Source organism: Chelon labrosus (genome assembly GCF_963514085.1).
Source record: "Chelon labrosus genome assembly, chromosome: 11".
NCBI lineage: Eukaryota > Metazoa > Chordata > Actinopteri > Mugiliformes > Mugilidae > Chelon > Chelon labrosus.
The window spans coordinates 23,838,009-23,857,507 of record NC_140344.1 but is presented as its reverse complement, the minus strand read 5'-3'; the positions used below and the strand labels follow the sequence as shown (position 1 = coordinate 23,857,507).

The 19,499-nt window shown below is 41.6% G+C and overlaps 1 protein-coding gene across 1 annotated transcript in view; it reads right to left on the bottom strand.

Annotated features, from left to right (window-relative positions):
* Positions 1 to 19,499, bottom strand: part of cdh13 (cadherin 13, H-cadherin (heart)) — a 254,830-nt gene that overhangs the window by 68,588 nt on the left and 166,743 nt on the right. Inside the window, exon 7 of the mRNA XM_084555537.1 lies at positions 11,765 to 11,905. Coding sequence (XP_084411663.1) covers positions 11,765 to 11,905 — 141 coding nt within the window. The remainder of the gene's footprint in view (positions 1 to 11,764; positions 11,906 to 19,499) is intronic.

Below are 19,499 nucleotides of genomic sequence, written 5' to 3'. Positions count from 1 at the left end.
CCAACAGTAGAAAGAAACTTGGGTCTAAGACAGTTATAAAATAAAATAAAATAATGAAATAAATAAAATAAAACAGTATAACCAATAGAATGAATAAGATTTGCACATGTACTTTGCACAAGCTAAGAGTGTTTACATGGTTAACATAACACCTACTAGACATCATATTAGCATGGTTGTTACAAGCATATTAGCTTGCTGACGCTTGCATTTAGCTCAAAGGACAATCTACAGTACATAATTAAGTATATATAAGTAATAGATGGTCGCCATTAGTAAATTGCCTGTGGTTGAGCAAAATGCATAGTTTGCCCGATCCATATAACACCACTGCAGATCGAGCACTTATTTCCACCCACTCACGTTCTCCCTCCCTCTGGGACACAGAGCTGACGAAAGTTCATTTCTTCTCAACTGCATTTTAAGAAGACTCAAAACCTAGAGGAGTAAACCTCTGCAAAACAAAGCAAAGCAAAGCAGCTGGTTCACTTACGAAAACAAAACAGCGTAAGTCCACAAACCCTTAATCTCAGCACTGTCGACAGCATTTAATGTTACCCCCTTCTCCGACAGATGGGGTACAAAGGAAGCCTTAACTTCTGGCAAAAGGAACGAAAGAGAGATGGGAAGCCTTGGAGGAGTGTGCGCATCTGTCCACTTTACAAAGTAACATTAAATGCGCTCTGCAATCATTACCACCTCTGTGGAAACGGCCTTCTTTTGCTTCCCCAGCTTTTAATTTGTCTTTTATTGCCTGCTGGCACTGTTTGCCTATTATAAACCAGTAACCTAGACCCTTTATATAAGTATGGCTGTTGTGTGCAGAGTTATGTCCTTAATACACAGGAGCAAAAAAAAAAAAAAAAAAAGTAAATCAATCTCTATCTTGAGTGTCATTCTGGCTATATAGCTTCAAAAGCATCAATCTGTCGTTCCCATCTTGTTCTCCCTTTCACAGACATGCATCAATAAACACATGTGTGCAATCCCAGTCAAGTAAACACACACATGCTCGGTGTATTTTCACAGCCCACACACACACGCGCACACGCACACACAAACCGAGCTGAATACAGATCAATTTATTTTATTCCTGGACGTCTGTCACAATGTGTTATGAATACAGATGGCAGCCGTGGCTGCACTGACAGGCAACCCAGCAGACAGTTGAGCAGCTGTTCATTTGTCCTAATGGAAAGTACTTTGTGACACGTCCCCGCTGCCCCAAAGATTTTCTCTGACAGCGAACACACATAGCAGCGGCACATCACATTAAACCTCCCGAGACGAGACTATTCTGCCTATGAAAGGCGCTTGCTCCGTTGCCACATCCCAGCGGGGAGGGAGCAGGGTGCTGCAGCTGAACCATTTGAAGTTTTGTCTTCCTGGGCGTGTTAATTACTTCTTAATACTTTTTTTTTTTTTTTAAATGTCTTGTCTTTGTTGATATGGTTGAAGTCCTCTCATGATGGTTATTAGAAAGAGCTTAGAAAAGTTTGTGAGTAACAACACATAAATGACACACACGAATCCAAATATAGTGTCGAACCCTGAACGCACCACATCATAAAGGGCGCTTATTGCTCTGCACAATGAAGCCGCGCACTAATGTAGCTTCCAGCTTCTTTGTTACACTGTAAAAATATAGAGGCCGACATCAAAGAACTAGACGTCAAATTTAGAAAGAAATCCCCCGCCGAGTTAAACAAGAACCCCGTACATTTTCAAGCAGCCACTTACTTGTCCTTTATCTGCTTTCAAAAGCAGCTTAAATCCCGGCAGAACAAGGTGTAGACACACTCAAAACCTACAACAAGGCGCCATTGTGCACCTGATCGTTCGTCTTCCCACGCAATCCTATAGACACTCTCTGTGTGTGTAGGATTGTGAAGTTACTACTCCGTCTAACCCCCTCCCTCACTCACTTTTTTCTTTACCCGTCCCCCTAGCTTAAATCCTGGCTGCATACAGTAAGTGTGCCTGGAGCGTTAATGAGCTTACCTGTGTCTTTATTAAATTTCAACAGCTTCCGTGGAGGCTGCTTCCATAGATAGATTTCTGATGAATCTGACATTCAGCAAAGCAGCTTTTCAGATTTTTTTTTCAGAGCATGACAGAACTCATATTTGTCAACGAGGCATGGTTAAAAAAGAAAAAAAAATCCAAGGAATAGAGCCAGGCGGTGTATTAAATAAACATATGCATCAGAAGCACTGACAGACATTCATGTGCTGCAGCCGATGCATAACATTAAAGAGTGTTGGACAGTCCATCTTGAACGGGCAGATTGGAGCGTTTCACCTGAGCAAATTTAGTAACGTTCTGGAAGCAAACAAGCCGACGCGCCGCTCCGACTTTGTTGCATCTTGCCAAGTAAATGCTTCCATTGCTCGCTCCAACGCTTTGCCACCTGACTGCTGAACCGCTTTCTTGGTCTAGCTCTGAGGAGAAAAGTCCTTGAAAGTGCTCACCTTTACAACTCGGTGCCTTTTGTCGAAGAGGAAATCTCTTAGAAAGACACGAGCTCTATCTCGTGAATGTAAATGAGCTCGTGTGCAAATGAACCGTCAGGCTTAGGGTGAGCTTTCCTTTTATGATTTAGTGCATCGTCATGTATCATACCAATGAGCAAACTCCCAGGTCAGCTCACGAGTCAGCCTGTCCTATACCTAAAATAGATCGGGCAAGATACAGCGCACGCACTTTTAGCGTGTTTGACCTGGATGCTAAAGAAATGTAAGAGACAACAGTCAACTCAAAATGTCACTGTCTCTCCAATACTGTTTGTGTATTTACCTTCAATCAAATATCTCACATGACAATTCATAAATCATATCAGAAGTCTATTTTAGGAAGTTGAGTTGCTTGAAAAGTCACTTGAAAGGTCAAATCAGATGATGGTTGAACTGCACATTAATACACACCGATGAGGCATAACATTATGACCACCTCCCTAATACTGTGTAGGTCTCCCTTGTCTCCCTTCAAAGCGACTCATCAGAGAATGGACATGGGCCTTCTGAGGGTGTCCTGTGGTGTCTGGCAACAGAACGTTGTTAGCGGGGGCCTTTGGGTCTTATGGGTTGAGGGGAGGGACCTCTGTGGATCATCCCACGGATACTTGATCAGTTTGGGATCTAGTGAATATGGAGGCCAAGTCAACACCTTCTGCTGTTCTTCATGTTTTTTGAGTTGTTCCTAAACCGTCAGGCTGCATCCTGCTGGGGATGGCTGCTGCCATCAAGGAGTGTCATTGCAATGGGGTGGGGGTGTCTGGTCTGGTCTAGGTGGGTGCTACATGTCTAAGTAACATCCATACCAATGAATGCCAGGTCAGAAGGTTTCTCAGCAGAACACTGAATTGCCACAAGATGGTCAATGTTATTTACTTCTCCTGTCAGTGGTCATAATGTTATGCCTGATCATTGGATACATTGATTTAAACATGTAGCATGCAAAGCACCAGGAAACCTGAAACTGATGTAGCTATATTGAATTTAATTGTGATTAATGTTATTATTTATGCCCTTTCCCTGTGGTGAAATTTATGTGGACAAAAGACCCTTGTCTATTGTTTAGGGTTTTATCTCCAATAAAATACAACTAAAATACATCTAATCCAGCTGTTTCTGGCAGATCATGTACTTAACCATATTCTCTGGTGTTGAAACCAAGAAAATCTTTTCAAACAACCTCATTGTGAAGTCGTGTCTAGACAGTCAGCTGTCCTTGTGAGTTTTAACACTTTCTTTATAAGACATCATCATAGTTGAGGGACAATATGACTGTTACTATTTCAAGTGGTCTTTCACATGGCCATCCAGTGCTTCTTCAGTCTTTATTCACGTATGAATAAAACTACCTTGTGGTAGTGTTCATGGGTTACCTGACGGGCTGCCCGCTGAAAATCAATGCACTGTGAGGAGAAACGTCACAGGCATGTTGCTACAGTGCATGTGTACACGTGGGGTTAAGAACAGGCTCGTGTGAAACCAGGATTTTCCATAAAGGCCCCACCAGGGACCAAAGGGAGGGTGACTGGGTATGTCAGCTTCCCAAGACAAAAGTACCAAACTACTCCTTCAAAAAAAAAAAAGCACATAACGGCAACCAGAACCCTAATGCAGAGGCTATGTAGAAGCCATTCATGCTTTGCAAATGAGGTTAAACTCCTGGCACTCAAAGGAGGGTGTCAGTTTTTCAGAATAATAGTACCAAACTGCTCCTTCAAGATAAAAGCATGTAACAGCATGCAGAACTCTAATGAGGAGGCTGTATAGAAGCCATGCCTTTCAAAAAAGGTTAAACTCCCGATGCTCATCACAAAGGACTTTTTGTAGGTGGTATTTTCAAAATAAAAGCCCTACAGCTACTTACAGTATGTAAGATGTCGCCTGTAAGAAGGCTGGACTTTCAAAATAAAATGTCTCACAAATTAAAAGTAGCTCATGTGACAGTTACACTTGCACATATTCAAACATCAAAAGTCACAATTTAGTCAATATTAAGTTACATATATATAACTTAATATTGACTAAATTCTAACTTGGGTAGGTTTTTTTTTAGGCAGCATGGTTGCTTGACCTGAAGAGATAAAAATGACTTTGTACAAGTTAACAATGTCAAATTTATTTTGTTTTTCATTCAGGCTAATCCCGAAAAGCTGCAGATAAAATCTCCCATTGCAAAAGTTTCAAGGGCACTCTCTATGTCACTACATCTTACTCTAACATGATCCATTCGTGCATTCGTCTAGGTCAAATGACAAATCCACACAAGCGCAACTGTCCTCCGTGACACGCCTCCAACCTGACACGCAGCGCACAAATCCTTTCCCCATTCCTTCCTCTTTTGTGACAGAGATTTCTGGCCGGCTACACCGCGGTATCGCCCAGGGTAAAGCGCCGTGTGTATCTCAGAGCTAGTGAAGCAATCATGCACGGCCCGGACTAATCCATGACACCCGTTAGCCATCCCACAAGACAGACCAACACTGACAGGGCCCTGCTGCCCTATGCCTGGTGCTACACCCATCACTGCTAACGTCTTTATCAGCGGGACAGATGGGTTGCAGGCAAGCATATTCTCCTGGTCATCATAGAAGGGAAAGCGGCGGAATAAACTGAGAGGGGGAAGCAGACAGAAAGACAGGCAGGCAAAGACAGAGTGGAAAACTGAATGAGGGAAGAAAAAAAACATAGAGATTGGCTGCCAGAGAGTTTGAGTGACAGGAGTGATAAGGTCCATCATGGTCTTGTTATGAGGGAAAAGGGGAGGGGGGAGCAGGCCCAGTCAGACACGGCGCAGAATTAACACAGCCGAAGAAAAGCAGAGGTGAGAAGAGCAGTACAAGTGCAGAGCAAGAAAATAAGGGGGGAATCTGGATACTGGTGGACGAGGAAGAATGAAATAACAGAGGAGGCAAGAGGCAGGAAGGGCAAAAGGTACTCGGTGTGGGAGAACTCAAGTCAGCGTCTACTCTGATACAGAACAAACTGTTACAGAAGTTTAACATTACCTACAAGTTACGCTGCGAACAAGGCGGTGTAATATCAAACTCAACACAGGAGAAAATCCGAGAGACGCGGCACATCTAAGACTAAGAGTAAACACATAGAGTTAATAAAAAGGCAGCTGCGGTCTGTGGATGAAACTCATCAGGAGAAATATCCATCTTTGTCAGAGAGGAATACATATCTGGCGCGTCAGACGACAGAGCTTCTAAGGGTTGTCTCGTCATTTCTTTTTTTTTTTTTTTTATTGTTTCCCTTCCTCATAAAAATAGGATTAGACCCTCACTATAAAAAGTAATCAGGCCAGAGCCCATTCCCCTACAGAAGGAGCTTCAGAGGGAAAATGTAATAAATTTCTCTCAGTGAGAAAGGACACCTCATTTTATGATTTTTAAAAAATTGTAGATAGATTGCACAATCTATCTTTAGAAAGAACTGACCGAGGAGGGGAGAGATGGTGGTTTGGTAGGATCTTCAGCTAATTCTGGCATTGAGAAAGATTTTAAGCACTCTTCATAGTATTCTACTAGGGGTTATTAGTACTGGATGTAAAACAGCTTTTCATCTGATTAGGTACTTCAGACCAAAGTAAAAAAATAATTAAATTAAATAAAAAAAAATGGTTATTTTTGTAAGTTTTGAATATATACAGTGACTAATTTGTCAAAACTAAACTATACAAAAAGATGCCTTGATACCAACCTCACATTTTCCTTGCCTCACATACTAAGATCAGCCACAACATTATGACCACTGACAGTAGAAGTAAATACCATTGACCATAGCAATGACACTCCTTGATGGCAGCAGCCATCCCCAGCGAAAATCATGAAGAACAGCACAAGGTGTTGACCTGGCCTCCAAATTCACTAGATCCCAAACTGATGAAGTATCTGTGGGATGATCCATAGATGCCCCTCCCCTCAACCCATAGTAACCAACACCCTGTTGCTAGACACCACAGAAGGCCCATGTCTATTCTCTGATGAGTCAGAATGCTAATATTTGCCCATTAACAATAAAAATAAAAGCACAGATGCTGATGAGTGTGGACGTAATGTCATTTTTGTGACGTCCAACATGAACAATGTCCACCACCCTCTACACGACACCACAGTTAGGCAGAGAAGCTCGTCCGGAGACAGGCTGTTGTCTCTGTCCTGCTCCACGGACAGGTTGAGGAGGTTGTTTGTCCCTCAGGACATACGAGTCTACAACGCCTCCCTGTGAGGAACCAACTGGACTGTGGTCGTTGCCTCTATTACTACCCAGCAGATTAAAGACGCAAAAACAGGAACAACTCAAAAAAACATGAAGAACAGCACAATGTGTTGACCTGGCCTCTAAATTCACTAGATCCCAAACTGATCAAGTGTCTGTGGGATGATCCACAGAGGCCCCTCCCCTCAACCCATAGGAACCAACATCCTGTCGCTACACACCACAGAAGGCTCATGTCAATTCTCTGATGAGTCACAACTGTTTTGGAAGGAGACCTACACAATGTTAGAAAGGTGGTCATAATGTTATGCCTGATCGGTGTACATTTTGGTTTCTGATTGACTCCAATATGATTGTCTGTGTGCCTGCATCATTTAATTTGACAATAATGTGAACTCCCTTTCATTATATAATGTAAATGACTTGGTGTTGAAATCAAATTATCATTGCTAATGTTAGCAACCAAGGCAACATGCCTCCACGTGGATGCTGGTTGGCCTAGTTTGCAAACTTTCTCTATGAAATACTAGTGCAGTAGGACAATGGGGGCTCCCAAATGTCTCATACAGAATACAGAAAAAACATCCTATAAACCCTGATAAACACAATAGAGATCCCTGTATGAGTTTCTAGGTCAAACAGGGCTCTCATGCTCATTCAGAAACACACTATGCAAGTTAACAGTGCATTGTCTTGTCAGTGGAATATGTCCACCCACTCGTATATTTCCAGTGTGTAAATATAATAAGAAATAGTCGCATTGGTTTAAGTTAGATGTTAGACAAAGCAGTTTCCTGAATGACTGTCAACATATTGTACTGCTGCAACAAGAAGCTCCATATCCTTGCTACATGCAGAAACTGCGGAAGCTAATAAAACATGATCCTGCAAATTCCTCCTCCCAGTGGTATTCCTTTGCGGCACGTTGTTCAAAGCATTTGTGTTGATAGGAACTCTTCTGAATGTTCATGTATATATGCATCTCAGGGGCACAAACGTTTCACTGCACGCACACTTTTTACTTTTTGTCAGAGTTAGCCTCCCGCACGCAGCAGGGTTCCAACTAGCTATCAACTAGCAACTACAACCACTTTGAGCTGCTCTCAGCTGCTCAGTTGTTGTCTCCCTTGCAGCTTCCCTCAGTTGTTTGGATTGGAAACCTGTCATGGGTTTTGTGATTTTGTTTTTTGTTTTTCTTTTAACATGTAGTATAGCTTCAATAATTTCAGCGCACTAAGCTGAATTAGGAAGGAAAAGGAGAACAGAATCCCTGCTGGCTGATCTGAGGTGTTGAGTGCTGTGGTCTGAAGCAAAGACTCCACAAGCTGTGAGTACTTGTCTGTATGCATAGAGGTGCAGCGCCGTCGGTCTGAGGAAAAACAGAAGGCACCCTGCGAAGGGATTATATTTGCTGAATTCAAAGTAAATGTCAACTCATAAAACCCGGCAACAGCAGATTTCATGAATAATAACGGGAAGTATCAGCTGAAGAACGTTCATGTGCTTGCCTTTTCCACACCTTCTGCATCCTCCTATGTGGGAGGGTCCACTCTTCACTCATTATTTCAGATTTCTCTTTATATTTCTCTGCTTGAGTTCTGCTCACAAGTTGGAAGACAACTTGTTAAAAATTACATCTTGTCTGCAGGAGGGTCTGTCTGAAGATAACTTAAGATTCTTCTGGAGTAGGGGATTTTGTAAAGTTCTATGAAAAGACTTGAATATTTAGTTGAATAATTTATGTGGTGAAAGCCTGAGAGCTGCTGCTGCTGCTGACACAGGCTCAGCGCCAATATACACTTTCAAGCATACTCAACAATATGATGGCGGTCATCTGAGAGGTCATGGATGATTCATGGTTAGCTTGGAAGCCGTAAGGGACAGGGGGGGAGGGGGGAAGGGGGTGCGGTAGAGGATTTATACGGGGAGCTTAGTGTCTTCAAACACTTGTTTTATAAAAGCTCCATTTCTCCACACCGTTAAACTGATCTCCTCCCAGTGAGAGATGAGAACATTAACTGGGACACGGACATGGTGCACTTTCCAAGGCCCTGCCGAGCCCTCTGAGCTGTAACATTTCACATCTGAGCCGCGCTCCTTACAAGCTCCCCTGACACCCCAATGCATCATGGGAGGGCTGTAGGGGAGGTATGGTTGGGGCACGACGAAAAGTCTCTCGAAAACCTGACAACAGCTGGGAGCATTTCCTTTAAAAAAATAAAAAATTACACAACTCAATGTTGCAACCGCACTTTAAGGTGCAAAAAGAGGGTCTTTTTCTCTTGGACCTCATTCTTTCTTCTTTTCCTGTTTTCTTATCTCCTGAGGGGAAATGGGGGGATAAAGAGGAGAAAAAGGTGGTACAAATGGGCAATAGGTGCAATTTATTGTGTGTTTTCAGTACCAGGGATTCCCATATACTATGGCGCCCTGCCAGGGTCTAATTTACTCTACCATGGCCTCAGAATGAATCAGAAATACTGTGTTTTTGTACGTTTCAAACAATGTTGTGTTTGTGTTGTTTTTCAATCACCTCCCTAAAGCAACCCTTCCCCCCCCCCCCACAACAATACTTTGTACACACACTGGCTGCTCACCTGCTGTGTACTGAATATAACCTGATGGAGAAAACGGCACGGAAAACTCACGTAGCATGAGAAGCTATTTGTTCCCTACGAAAAATGCACGTTACAGCCACTTTTTAAAATCCAATGTCTGTGCTCTTGATTTTTTTAGACCATGGATGTTTATAGTTATTTAAAGAGAGTTGGTCAAAACTCAGCGGAAACGACTCCAGACGTAACGTGAACTAGCTAAACTTTAGAAGCGCTAGCTAGCAAAGTTAGATTGAAAGCTAACTGTTGACTATAAACTTGATTTATTCGTTGATACTTTATTTAATCTTACATACATTTATCCATATAATGCCAAGTCTCAACAGTTTAGTTTTCCTTATATTAACTGCACAGGCTGCTGCTATTTGTCGCTAAGTCCAATATTCGCGTTATTACGGTAATTTAAAGACGGACTGATAAAAAGGCACACTCTTATTTTATGTGCAGACATTTCATATATTGCATAAATAGTTTTTAATAGTTGGGATAGCATCATAATTAGGGGCTTTTATTAAGTCTCCCCTCCTTGAATATTTTCTTATCTTGCTTCTGCCCCCATATCACCCAGTTACAGTGTCATTTCATATCACATATGTACTTGCGCACACACACCTTGTGGTCTGTTCTGGACTTTTCCTCAGATTCACCTTGAGCAGAAAAGATATATCTTTACACGAGAAAACTAAAAGGTCACACTGACAAGTCCTTGAGTTGGGTGACAATGCGTATGGGAGTGGAACGCATGCCTCCATGAAGTTTATCTGAGGCCATCCTGAAACTTTACTCTGCATAAGCCATCACTTTAAAAAAAAAAATTCTGATTACCATATCGTTCCTTCAAATTCTTCAAATTCCCAAAAAAGTAGGCAGATCCTTTATTTGGCTTTATTTGAAAAGACAGCCTGGCTTATGTTTAATCCTTAAATGCAGCGGCCGTTTTTGGATGCTATCACATACGTCAGGCTGCTGGCGACCACATATGAGCCAAATTCTGTATTTATGTATGAAATTATTCACTACTTCTAACTTTTCAGATTATCGACAACAAACACACGTTTTTATCGTTTAGAAAATGTTACAACAGACTCATCCAGCTCTGCTCCCACAGTTACCAACAGAATAGGACTTCATTCATACCACGCTCAGTCCAGCTGTACAACAACGCACCTTTCTGTAACAGATAACTCCATCTCATTCATGTCAGTGCTTTTCCACTGCACCGTATCATTTATCCTCCCTATGTATATAGTGTACATTTTATTTCTATTTCTTATAGATTTGTACATGTGCAAATCTTGTAAATTCTTTGCTTATACTATTTTATTTTATTTATTCTTATTTTATTTTTATTTTACGTATTTTATGTACACTTATTTTTCTTGTGGTTTTCAAGAGTGATTTTTTATTTTATATCTTTATGTGCAACCGAACAAGCAGTTTCCCTTGGGGATCAATAAAGTCTATCTAAGTCTAAGTCAACATTATGTACAGTCAGAAAAATGGCAATTTTGGAATTTCTGCTCCACAATTTGTGGCTTATCGTAGATACAAACATTAGAAAACCAATGTCCTAACACAGGAACCCTGTTAAGAACAGATAGTTTGAAAGAATCTTAATTTTCTTTTCCACAACGCTATCAGTAATCCAACAAAATTCCCAAATGGGCTGCTTTGAATTTATCTTTTCATCACAAATGCTGTCATTAGTCACTTGGCTGTTATTTTGATCAGTCAAAAGCATGGGCAAAGTTGAATTAATTCAAGCTTTTGTAAGCTTTTTTTGAAAATGTATATGAATCAGACTTTGTCAGTCCTTGTTGTACTGTAGGTAGTTCCCCTTAACCATAATATTTCTAACTGACTTTGATTACCTGGTCTACTAGTACCTTAGCCATCATTCTAATATTGCTGTAAGTAATAATATCTGTAACACTGTATGTAACCTATTGGTTGTATGTAATTACACGTAATATGTAACAGCTGGGGACCAGGGACTGACAATCAATGTGGATTTGCTAAAAATTGTAATAACGTTCACTTAAATTCTCGAACAAATGATTAAAGTAGAACTAAGTGCATATTTTTGACAAAAACACGTTTCAGAATGCTCTCCACATGTCTCAGTAATCCAACTAATTAGTTAGAGATACTTTCTTCAACCAAAAGACCTTGGTTGAAGCTCGTTACTGGAAAGTTTTTTCTCTGTTGATATGTCCTGAGTCCTTGACAAGAAATGCGGTATATCCGTTAGCCTTAAGTGTCTCGAACGTTTGACCTACCTGGAAGGGTAAACAAATACACTTTTTTTTCCGTTTCACAGTGTTTGTAGAAGCTGCATGAAAGCGACAAGGGAATGAACAAGACGGCGGAGTGTTCGGTAGAAGTAGAGAGTAAAAAAAAGGGCATGTTTCTCACCAGTGGATGTGTGAACTCAGGGGCATGGTCGTTCTTATCTGTGATGGTAATGGTAGCCGTGGCTGTTCCTGTTAGGCCCACTTCACTTCCTGCCATGTCCTTGGCTACGATCTCCAACTCATACGTTGTGGTCGGCAGCGTCTGGAGAATAAGCAACACAGAGAGAGGCAAAGTTTAAAAAAAATAAATAAAAGCCACAACATTAAAACCACTCACAGGAGAAGTAAACAACATCGACCATCTTGTGAAAATCCAAAAAGGGAAACTTTTGGACCTGGCATTCATGTGGATGTTTCTTGTTACTATATGTAGCACCCACCAAGACCAGACCAGGCACCCCCACCCAATAGCAATGACACTCCAGCAGAATCCAGCTTGACACAGGCACACACACAAAAACGCTTTAGGAACAACTCAAAAAAAACAAAAAAAAAACATGAAGAACAGCACAAGGTGTTGACCTGGCCTCCAAATTCACTAGATCCCAAACTGATCAAGTATCTGTGGGATGATCCACAGAGGCCCCTCCTCTCAACCCATAGGACCCAAAGGCCCCCAACTCACAACATCCTGTTTCCAGATACCACAGGACACCCTCACAAGGCCCATGTCCATTCTCTGATGAGTTTTGGAGGCACAAGGGAGACCTACACAATATTAGGCAGGTGGTCGTAATGTTATGCCTGATCGGTGTACGTGTATGCAGAGTATAACTATTTACTGAAGTATATAAAACAACAAAGAGGCGTTGCCAAATGTAATCACTTTAACAAATTAAAGACAGAGCAGCCGTGAAGTATTCTTAATGACTAGCAAAGGCTGAATATTAGAGAAACCACTCGAAAGGCGTATCATGGAAAAATAAATCACTATTAGGTAAATGAGTAGCCATTTGGGTGATTACATTATCCACTCAATGAAAAAGTTAACAATCATCACCCTGTTTTACATCACTGTAAGCGACTTTAACGACGCATGGAAGCTTGAAGCCGTGAAAAAATATGATTTTACCATCAATATATGCGCCCTCTCACATCCCAGCGTTAAAAGCTCCAGCAAACACTTGCCGCATCTCTAAAAGACACACTTAAAACCATACATGTAGAACAGATAAGGTGGTGAGAAAAGCGAGGGGAAACCTAAAACGATGCAGCATGGGATCAAAGTATAAGCATACTCATCCATTTTAAAGACTCCTGAGAGCTCAGAGCTAGTTTTTACACACATCTTCTGCAATGCTCTGGGGCTTTCGGAGATCAAGGTTTCTAGGTCCTGCCTGAAAAGGAAAAAAAATAAAATAAACTATTTTCCTTGATATAATCTGTGAAATTATGTTTCCAAGTGTGGCCTTCGCTGTGCTTTCTGAATCTTCGCTCCTATTTTCGGTTAGTTTTGTTTGTGGATTAATAAAAAAAAAAAAAAAACCCTAACTGTATGCGTGTCAGTTCATTCTCGGGACTCAAATTACATCTCAGGAGTCGATATGTCTTCACAAGCCAGGGAGAAGACTCTGCCTTTGACTACAAAGTAGCTTTCTCAAAGCCGGAGTGCAAACAGCCAAATTAGATATCTAATCCATTTGCGGGGCCTGCCAGCATCTGTAATCTTTCTAACAATTGGAGAAATATAGCTTATACATACAGCAAGGGCATTCGTAACGATCATACGGCAGCAGCAATAATCATTTGCTTTCATAATTCAAGCCTAACAGAAATATTAACTCCAGTGTATAAATAACAGGAAGAAGGGCCCGGTAAAGCAAACATTTATTTATCCTCTGCGGTGTTTTTGCCCTACTGGGGGTGTTAACAGTCACATGCTTAATAAATTTCATCCATCTGTCTAAATGAAAGCCCCGCCACTGCTGCTGGAGCTCTCTCTCCCTGCATCGCAGATTCACCTCAGACTGTATGCACAGTACTCATCGCATCGTGCCCTGGTACAAAACACAGAGGAATGAGATGTGCCCTCTGGAATACACACTTACAGACACGCAAATGAAACCATCAGGCTGCCATTTGCTATTCTGAATAAAAAAAAAAAAAACAATGCAGAAAAAAAAAAGAAGCAAAACAAAAATAATCTTATTTTGTGTGGCAGGTAATCACAGGAATAACGCACCGACTAAAATGCATATAACAGTTGTAGCTGAGCCTATTTCACAGCTCCTTGTGAAACTGTTTGTTGACCCGGCTCTAAAATAGTGTTAGATGTTATATTTAATTTGAACGTTATGTTTTCCTTTGTGTGAAGCTCACATTTGCCAGCGATAAAAGCTACATCCACTCCAGCTGAATTCACATTTACCCCAACATATAACAGTGTGTGCATCTCTCTGCTTCATCATGTCAGGCTCCCGGACAGGTCAACATGATTATTTTTGACGATATTGCTTACTGACAAAGAGCTGTGACCCAGCGTCACCTCACGCTGAACACAAATCCTGCTGCTCCGCTCAGTATGAAACTGAGTGGCAGAGTCAATGTGTAGTCTATGCGTATATCTGGGTGTGTATACAGTATATATAACTTTGCTGCTTCATCGCAGATATTGCTCTAATCAATTTCATCTGAGTCAGGCAAGGGGAGATCAAACAATCAATGGCAAGACACCTTGAGGCTCATTTTAATCATCACATTAACTAGAATTTAGACACAGTGACATTAGACACAAGACCGTTTTACTATGTGGCACATTCAAGGACATAATGTCATCGAGTCGGCATTTTATTTGTGACGATACATTCCACCCGATCATGCATAACATTATGACCACTTTCCTAATATTGTGTAGGTCTCCCTTGTGCCTCCAAAACAGTTGCAACTCATCAGAGAATGGACATGGGCCTTCTGAGGGTGTCCTGTGGTGTCTGGATACTTGATCAGTTTGGGATCTAGTGAATTTGGAGGCCAGGTTGACACTTTGTGCTGTGCCTAAACCATGTATTTTTGTGTGTGTGTGTATGTGTCAGGCTGCATCCTGCTGGGGATGGCTGCTGCCATCAAGGAGTGTCATTGCTATGGGGTGGAGGTGCCTGGTCTGGTCTAGGTGGGTGCTACATGTCTAAGTAAGTAAGTAAGTACCATGAATGCCGGGTCAAAAAGTTTCCCAGCAGAACATCGTATTGTCACAAGATGGTCAATGTTATTCACTTCTCCTGTGAGTGGTTTTATTGTTATGCCTGATAGGTGTATTGTTAAAGTGCCATATTTTTATGGACAGCCAATGAATGCTGCTGGTAGTTATGGTCAATAGAAGCAATAAATACCTCCATGCATGCCATATTGACAACAAAAGCTGTGTTCCACTGTTCAAACAGCCATTACTACTTCATAGCTACTGTTTGTTGCTTGTAGCTATTCATTTGTTGAACAGACTTGTTTCAGTGCATCCCATGGATACTTGACCAGTTGGGGATCTAGTGAATTTGGAGGCCAGGTCAACAGCTTGTCATTGCTATGGGGTGAGGGTGTCTGGTCTGGTCTAGGTGGATGCTACATGTGTAAGTAAGATCCGCACTAATGCCAGGCCCAAAAGTTTCCCAGCAGAACATTATTTACTTCTCCTGTCAGTGGTCATAATGTTATGCCTGATCGGTGTATACATTCAATACATTAAGATATTTTATATGTACAAAGCAGTGACAGAACTCACGTGATTGTAACCGTGTCTGTTTATATATAACACTGATGTTTTATCCAGAGGAAAAAGAAAAGGTCCAGCCCGGAGGCTAGGACTTGCTTTTGTCGTTAACTCTATCCTTTCAAGCAGCTGCTCCGGGGGAGAGTGTGGAAAGAGCAAGACAATAAACAGCTGTTTCCATCAATAGTTTGTCACACATAGCGGGTGACAGGGGTGCACCTCGCAACCAGCTCCAGCTCGATCAAACAGTGTGCAGGCAGATGGTGCTCTACGGACCTGTGGGTTTATTAAACCCATGCACACTATCACACATGGATACACATACACACACACACACACACGCGTGCCATCTCTGGAACACACAAATGCACACCTGAGCACAGACATATACTTTTGCCCTCCAGCTGGAGAAGAGCAAGGCTCTGGGATACCTGCAGTCTCAGTGGTGTCTAAACACATTGAGCGTGGCCTCCTCTGGCGACTGACAACGTCTTAATGAGTATTTCCCGAGTCTCAACTCAATTATAAACTCCCTGGCACTACCTGGCCGAGACAAGATGTTCACATTCACTCTGGGCTAGAGTTATAGCAACGGGGAATTTTCCCTCCAGGTGCCAGAAAACTTGTGTAAGCGTTGATTGAGACGCTCCTCTCAGTCAGCCCCGTCGCTCATCCTTCATCAGTCCTTTGTTAATTTGTCTCAAAACGCTGGATTCAGTTTTTTGAGTGGCAGTGCTGTCACAGTCTGGGAAAAGGTAAATTTTTTTTGAAAGTTCTCCTGAATGTTGACCATTATTTGCCAATCGTGCAATTCAACTGACTGCTTCTCAGTAATTCCTCAGTAAAGACTTTATGGTTTCAGCTCTGTAGTAAGGAAGGGGATTGTTTCTGGTGTGGAGACATCAGAAAATGCAAAATAGATGTTTTCACCACACCCAACAGAATGCTAATATTTGCCCATTAACAATAAAAATAAAAGCACAGATGCTGATGAGTGTGGACATGATGTCATTTTCATGACGTCCATCGTGAACAATGTCCACCACCCTCTACATGACGCCATACTCAGGCAGAGGAGCTTGTTCAGTGACAGACTGCTGTCTCTGTCCTGCTCCACGGACAGGTTGAGGAGGTCGTTTGTCCCTCAGATCATACAATGCTACAACGCCTCCCTGTGAGGAACCAACTGGACTGTGGTCATTGTTTCTATTACTACCCATCAGAACAGCACAAGGTGTTGACCTGGCCTCCAAATTCACTATATCCCAAACTGATCAAGTATCTGTGGGATGATCCACAGAGGCCCCTCCTCTCAACCCATAGGACCCAAAGGTTCCCACGAATATACATCACAGGACACCCTCAGAAGGCCCATGTCCATTCTCTGATGAGTCACAACTGTTTTGAAGGCACAAGGGAGACCTACACAATATTAGGAAAGTGGTCATAATGTTATGCTTGATTGGTGCATTACATCTGCATTGGCATTACTGTCTGTGTTGACTGAATGACTACAAGAAGATATACTTTGATCAAGTCACAAAGGTCCAGTGTGATATTTGGCGAACTCTTGAATTATCAGAAGAAGCAATATAAATGTCAGTCGAGTCAGAGACATCACTGCAGCCACTTGAAGAGCAGTTCTGCCTAATCTACAGCATAATTTGCTCTGTAGAACATAAGTGGACGGAGAACTGTGAAGCGACAAGTGATTTTTTTTTTTTTTTTTTTTTTTTTTTTTACCAGTTGTGTTTGTGAAAGCTGACATGAAATTGAATAAGGAGATAATGAAGTTGAGAGCGGAAAAAGATATGACAGGCCTTGTTTCAGTGACATCTGATCTAGGAATGACATTTCGGACCGTCACATCCTGCCTTGAAAGGGTTTTATCACAGCCCCTCAAGTCAGGGCTGATCTCTAGCACAACGCGAGGAGAAAGGATGAGGAGGAGAGCGATAGAGAGAGAGAGAGAGAAGCCTGACATCTCAGACACCACATTAACTCTCTGAATAGGTGAGATATTATAATCAAATTGGCACTGGGTCCTTTGTTCTCCTCTGGTCCTTCAGTAGTGCTCGCTCATAGCACCAAAACCACTGACTATTCTTCAGACCCCTTTTCAAATGCTTAGAGAAATGATGACAGACATAAAAAAAAAATAAAAATCCAACAGGAGTTATATGAAAAACCCACTAGTGACAGTATTTCTACAAGAGCAACATTATTTCTCTCCCGTTTATGCCTTCATCTGCTTCATATTTCAAACTCTCATCCCTCTTTCTCTGACAGAAGGTTCTTTTTCTGCTTAAATTCAAACATTTCCTTTTGTCCTTGGCATTGAAAAGACAGTCTCATTATGTTGCTAAATGTGTTTTCAGGCCTCAAAAATGGATCTGCTCCTTCTTCAATCTAGGTATATGTTGCGCTTTTTGCATTTGTTTCACATTTTGGGTTGTAACAAATATATGTACAGTATATAAATACGCAGTTCAGCTTAATGCATCTTTTGAGATCAGTTCCTTCTGATATTACAACCCATCACTGTCAAAGCCCGTTCATTCTCAGTGCCTCTGTATCCATTACTCCGACTACTATGGATTTTTAAGAATCTTCTGGAGTACAAGCATTGCCTGAAATTTAATTATTTGTCACCGTAAGTTAACCAAGAGCAGAGCCAAGTAAAAACAAGACTAAGAAGCCTATTTTATTCACACAAGAGCAGCAATGAGGCTGTTAAAGGGGAACTACTGTTTTTTACAACCTGGACCTTATTTCTGTCATAAAATATGATCATTTACTCACCCATATAACTTTTGTGTCAATTGTAATTGTTAGTGAGATATTTAGATCAGCGTATATCCATATAGTGGGAGTGACTGGGGCACCGAATCGCAGCCTCTAAATAACGCATTATCTGACGCGAAACTCGTTCATTTCACCAATATTTTGTTATCGTACGCTAGTGCTGATCCGAAATGAATCCGGAGTTACCTGTTATCATTATCCGGGGTCTGTATATTGACCTTCTGGCTAGCGGATGAAGTCTTCTGACCTGGATAATGTCATCTCTGAGCACCGTGCACACCCGCGAAGTTCGGCTTGTTTACCTCTAAGTTACTACTGCTATTTTTTTGCAACATGGCGGAAAATTTTTCCAATTCTGAGGTTGTGGACGAACCATATAAGTGGGTGACTGGGGCAACGCATTATCTGCTGCAGATAATACGTTATTTAGAGGCTGCATTTCGGTGCCCCAGTCACTCCCATTACATGGATATACGCAGATCTAAATATCTCCCGAATGACTACAAATTACACAAAAGTTATATGTGTGAGTAAATGATCGTATTTTATGCCAGAAATAAGGTCCAGGTTGTAAAAAACAGTAGTTCCCCTTTAAGCTGGTTACATACTCCGCAAGAACAGAGAGTTCTCACTCCCAGGGCTGTGAGAAGAGAATGATGTCATTCTCATCTTCTTTTCACAGCTTGTTCTCGACACATTATATGGGCAGAACTTTTTTTCTCGTGTGGCGTCCGACAACTATTCTGTGATGAAAGTGGGCATGGCGTGGAAATGTTGTCATTCCCGCCCTTTTCCGGTTGTGCAATCGACCGGTTTTGAGGATCAGCTGGCCGAGGCGGTGAGAAAAAAATGAGAACCTGTATGATAGATCTTGTAAGGAATACCAACACACAAAAATTAGTAATAATTTGTGGAAAGTAGCATCCCCAACGCTGTGCACAGAGGAGCAAAAAGATTTTGCAAAAGATGGAGATGCCTTCGCGAATAATTCCCAGGAGTTCTGCGCTTGAGTTTCTCTTGAAGTATAAATGACCGAGCCAGAACGAATTTTGTTCTTGTTCTTGCCACCTTGAGAAAACAAATTTCTCTGTTCTTGTGGAGACCAACAGTGTTTAGTCTTGAGTACATGGATTGAGATTAGCAGAAACTAATAAATGTGTTTCTGTAACTTCAGAGCCTAAGACCAATTTTTCAACAAAATATCAACAACTCGATGCCATAAATGCAGATCCCACTTGTATCCGCCAATCCTTCCACCTATGCAAAAAAAAAAAAAAAAACACACAAC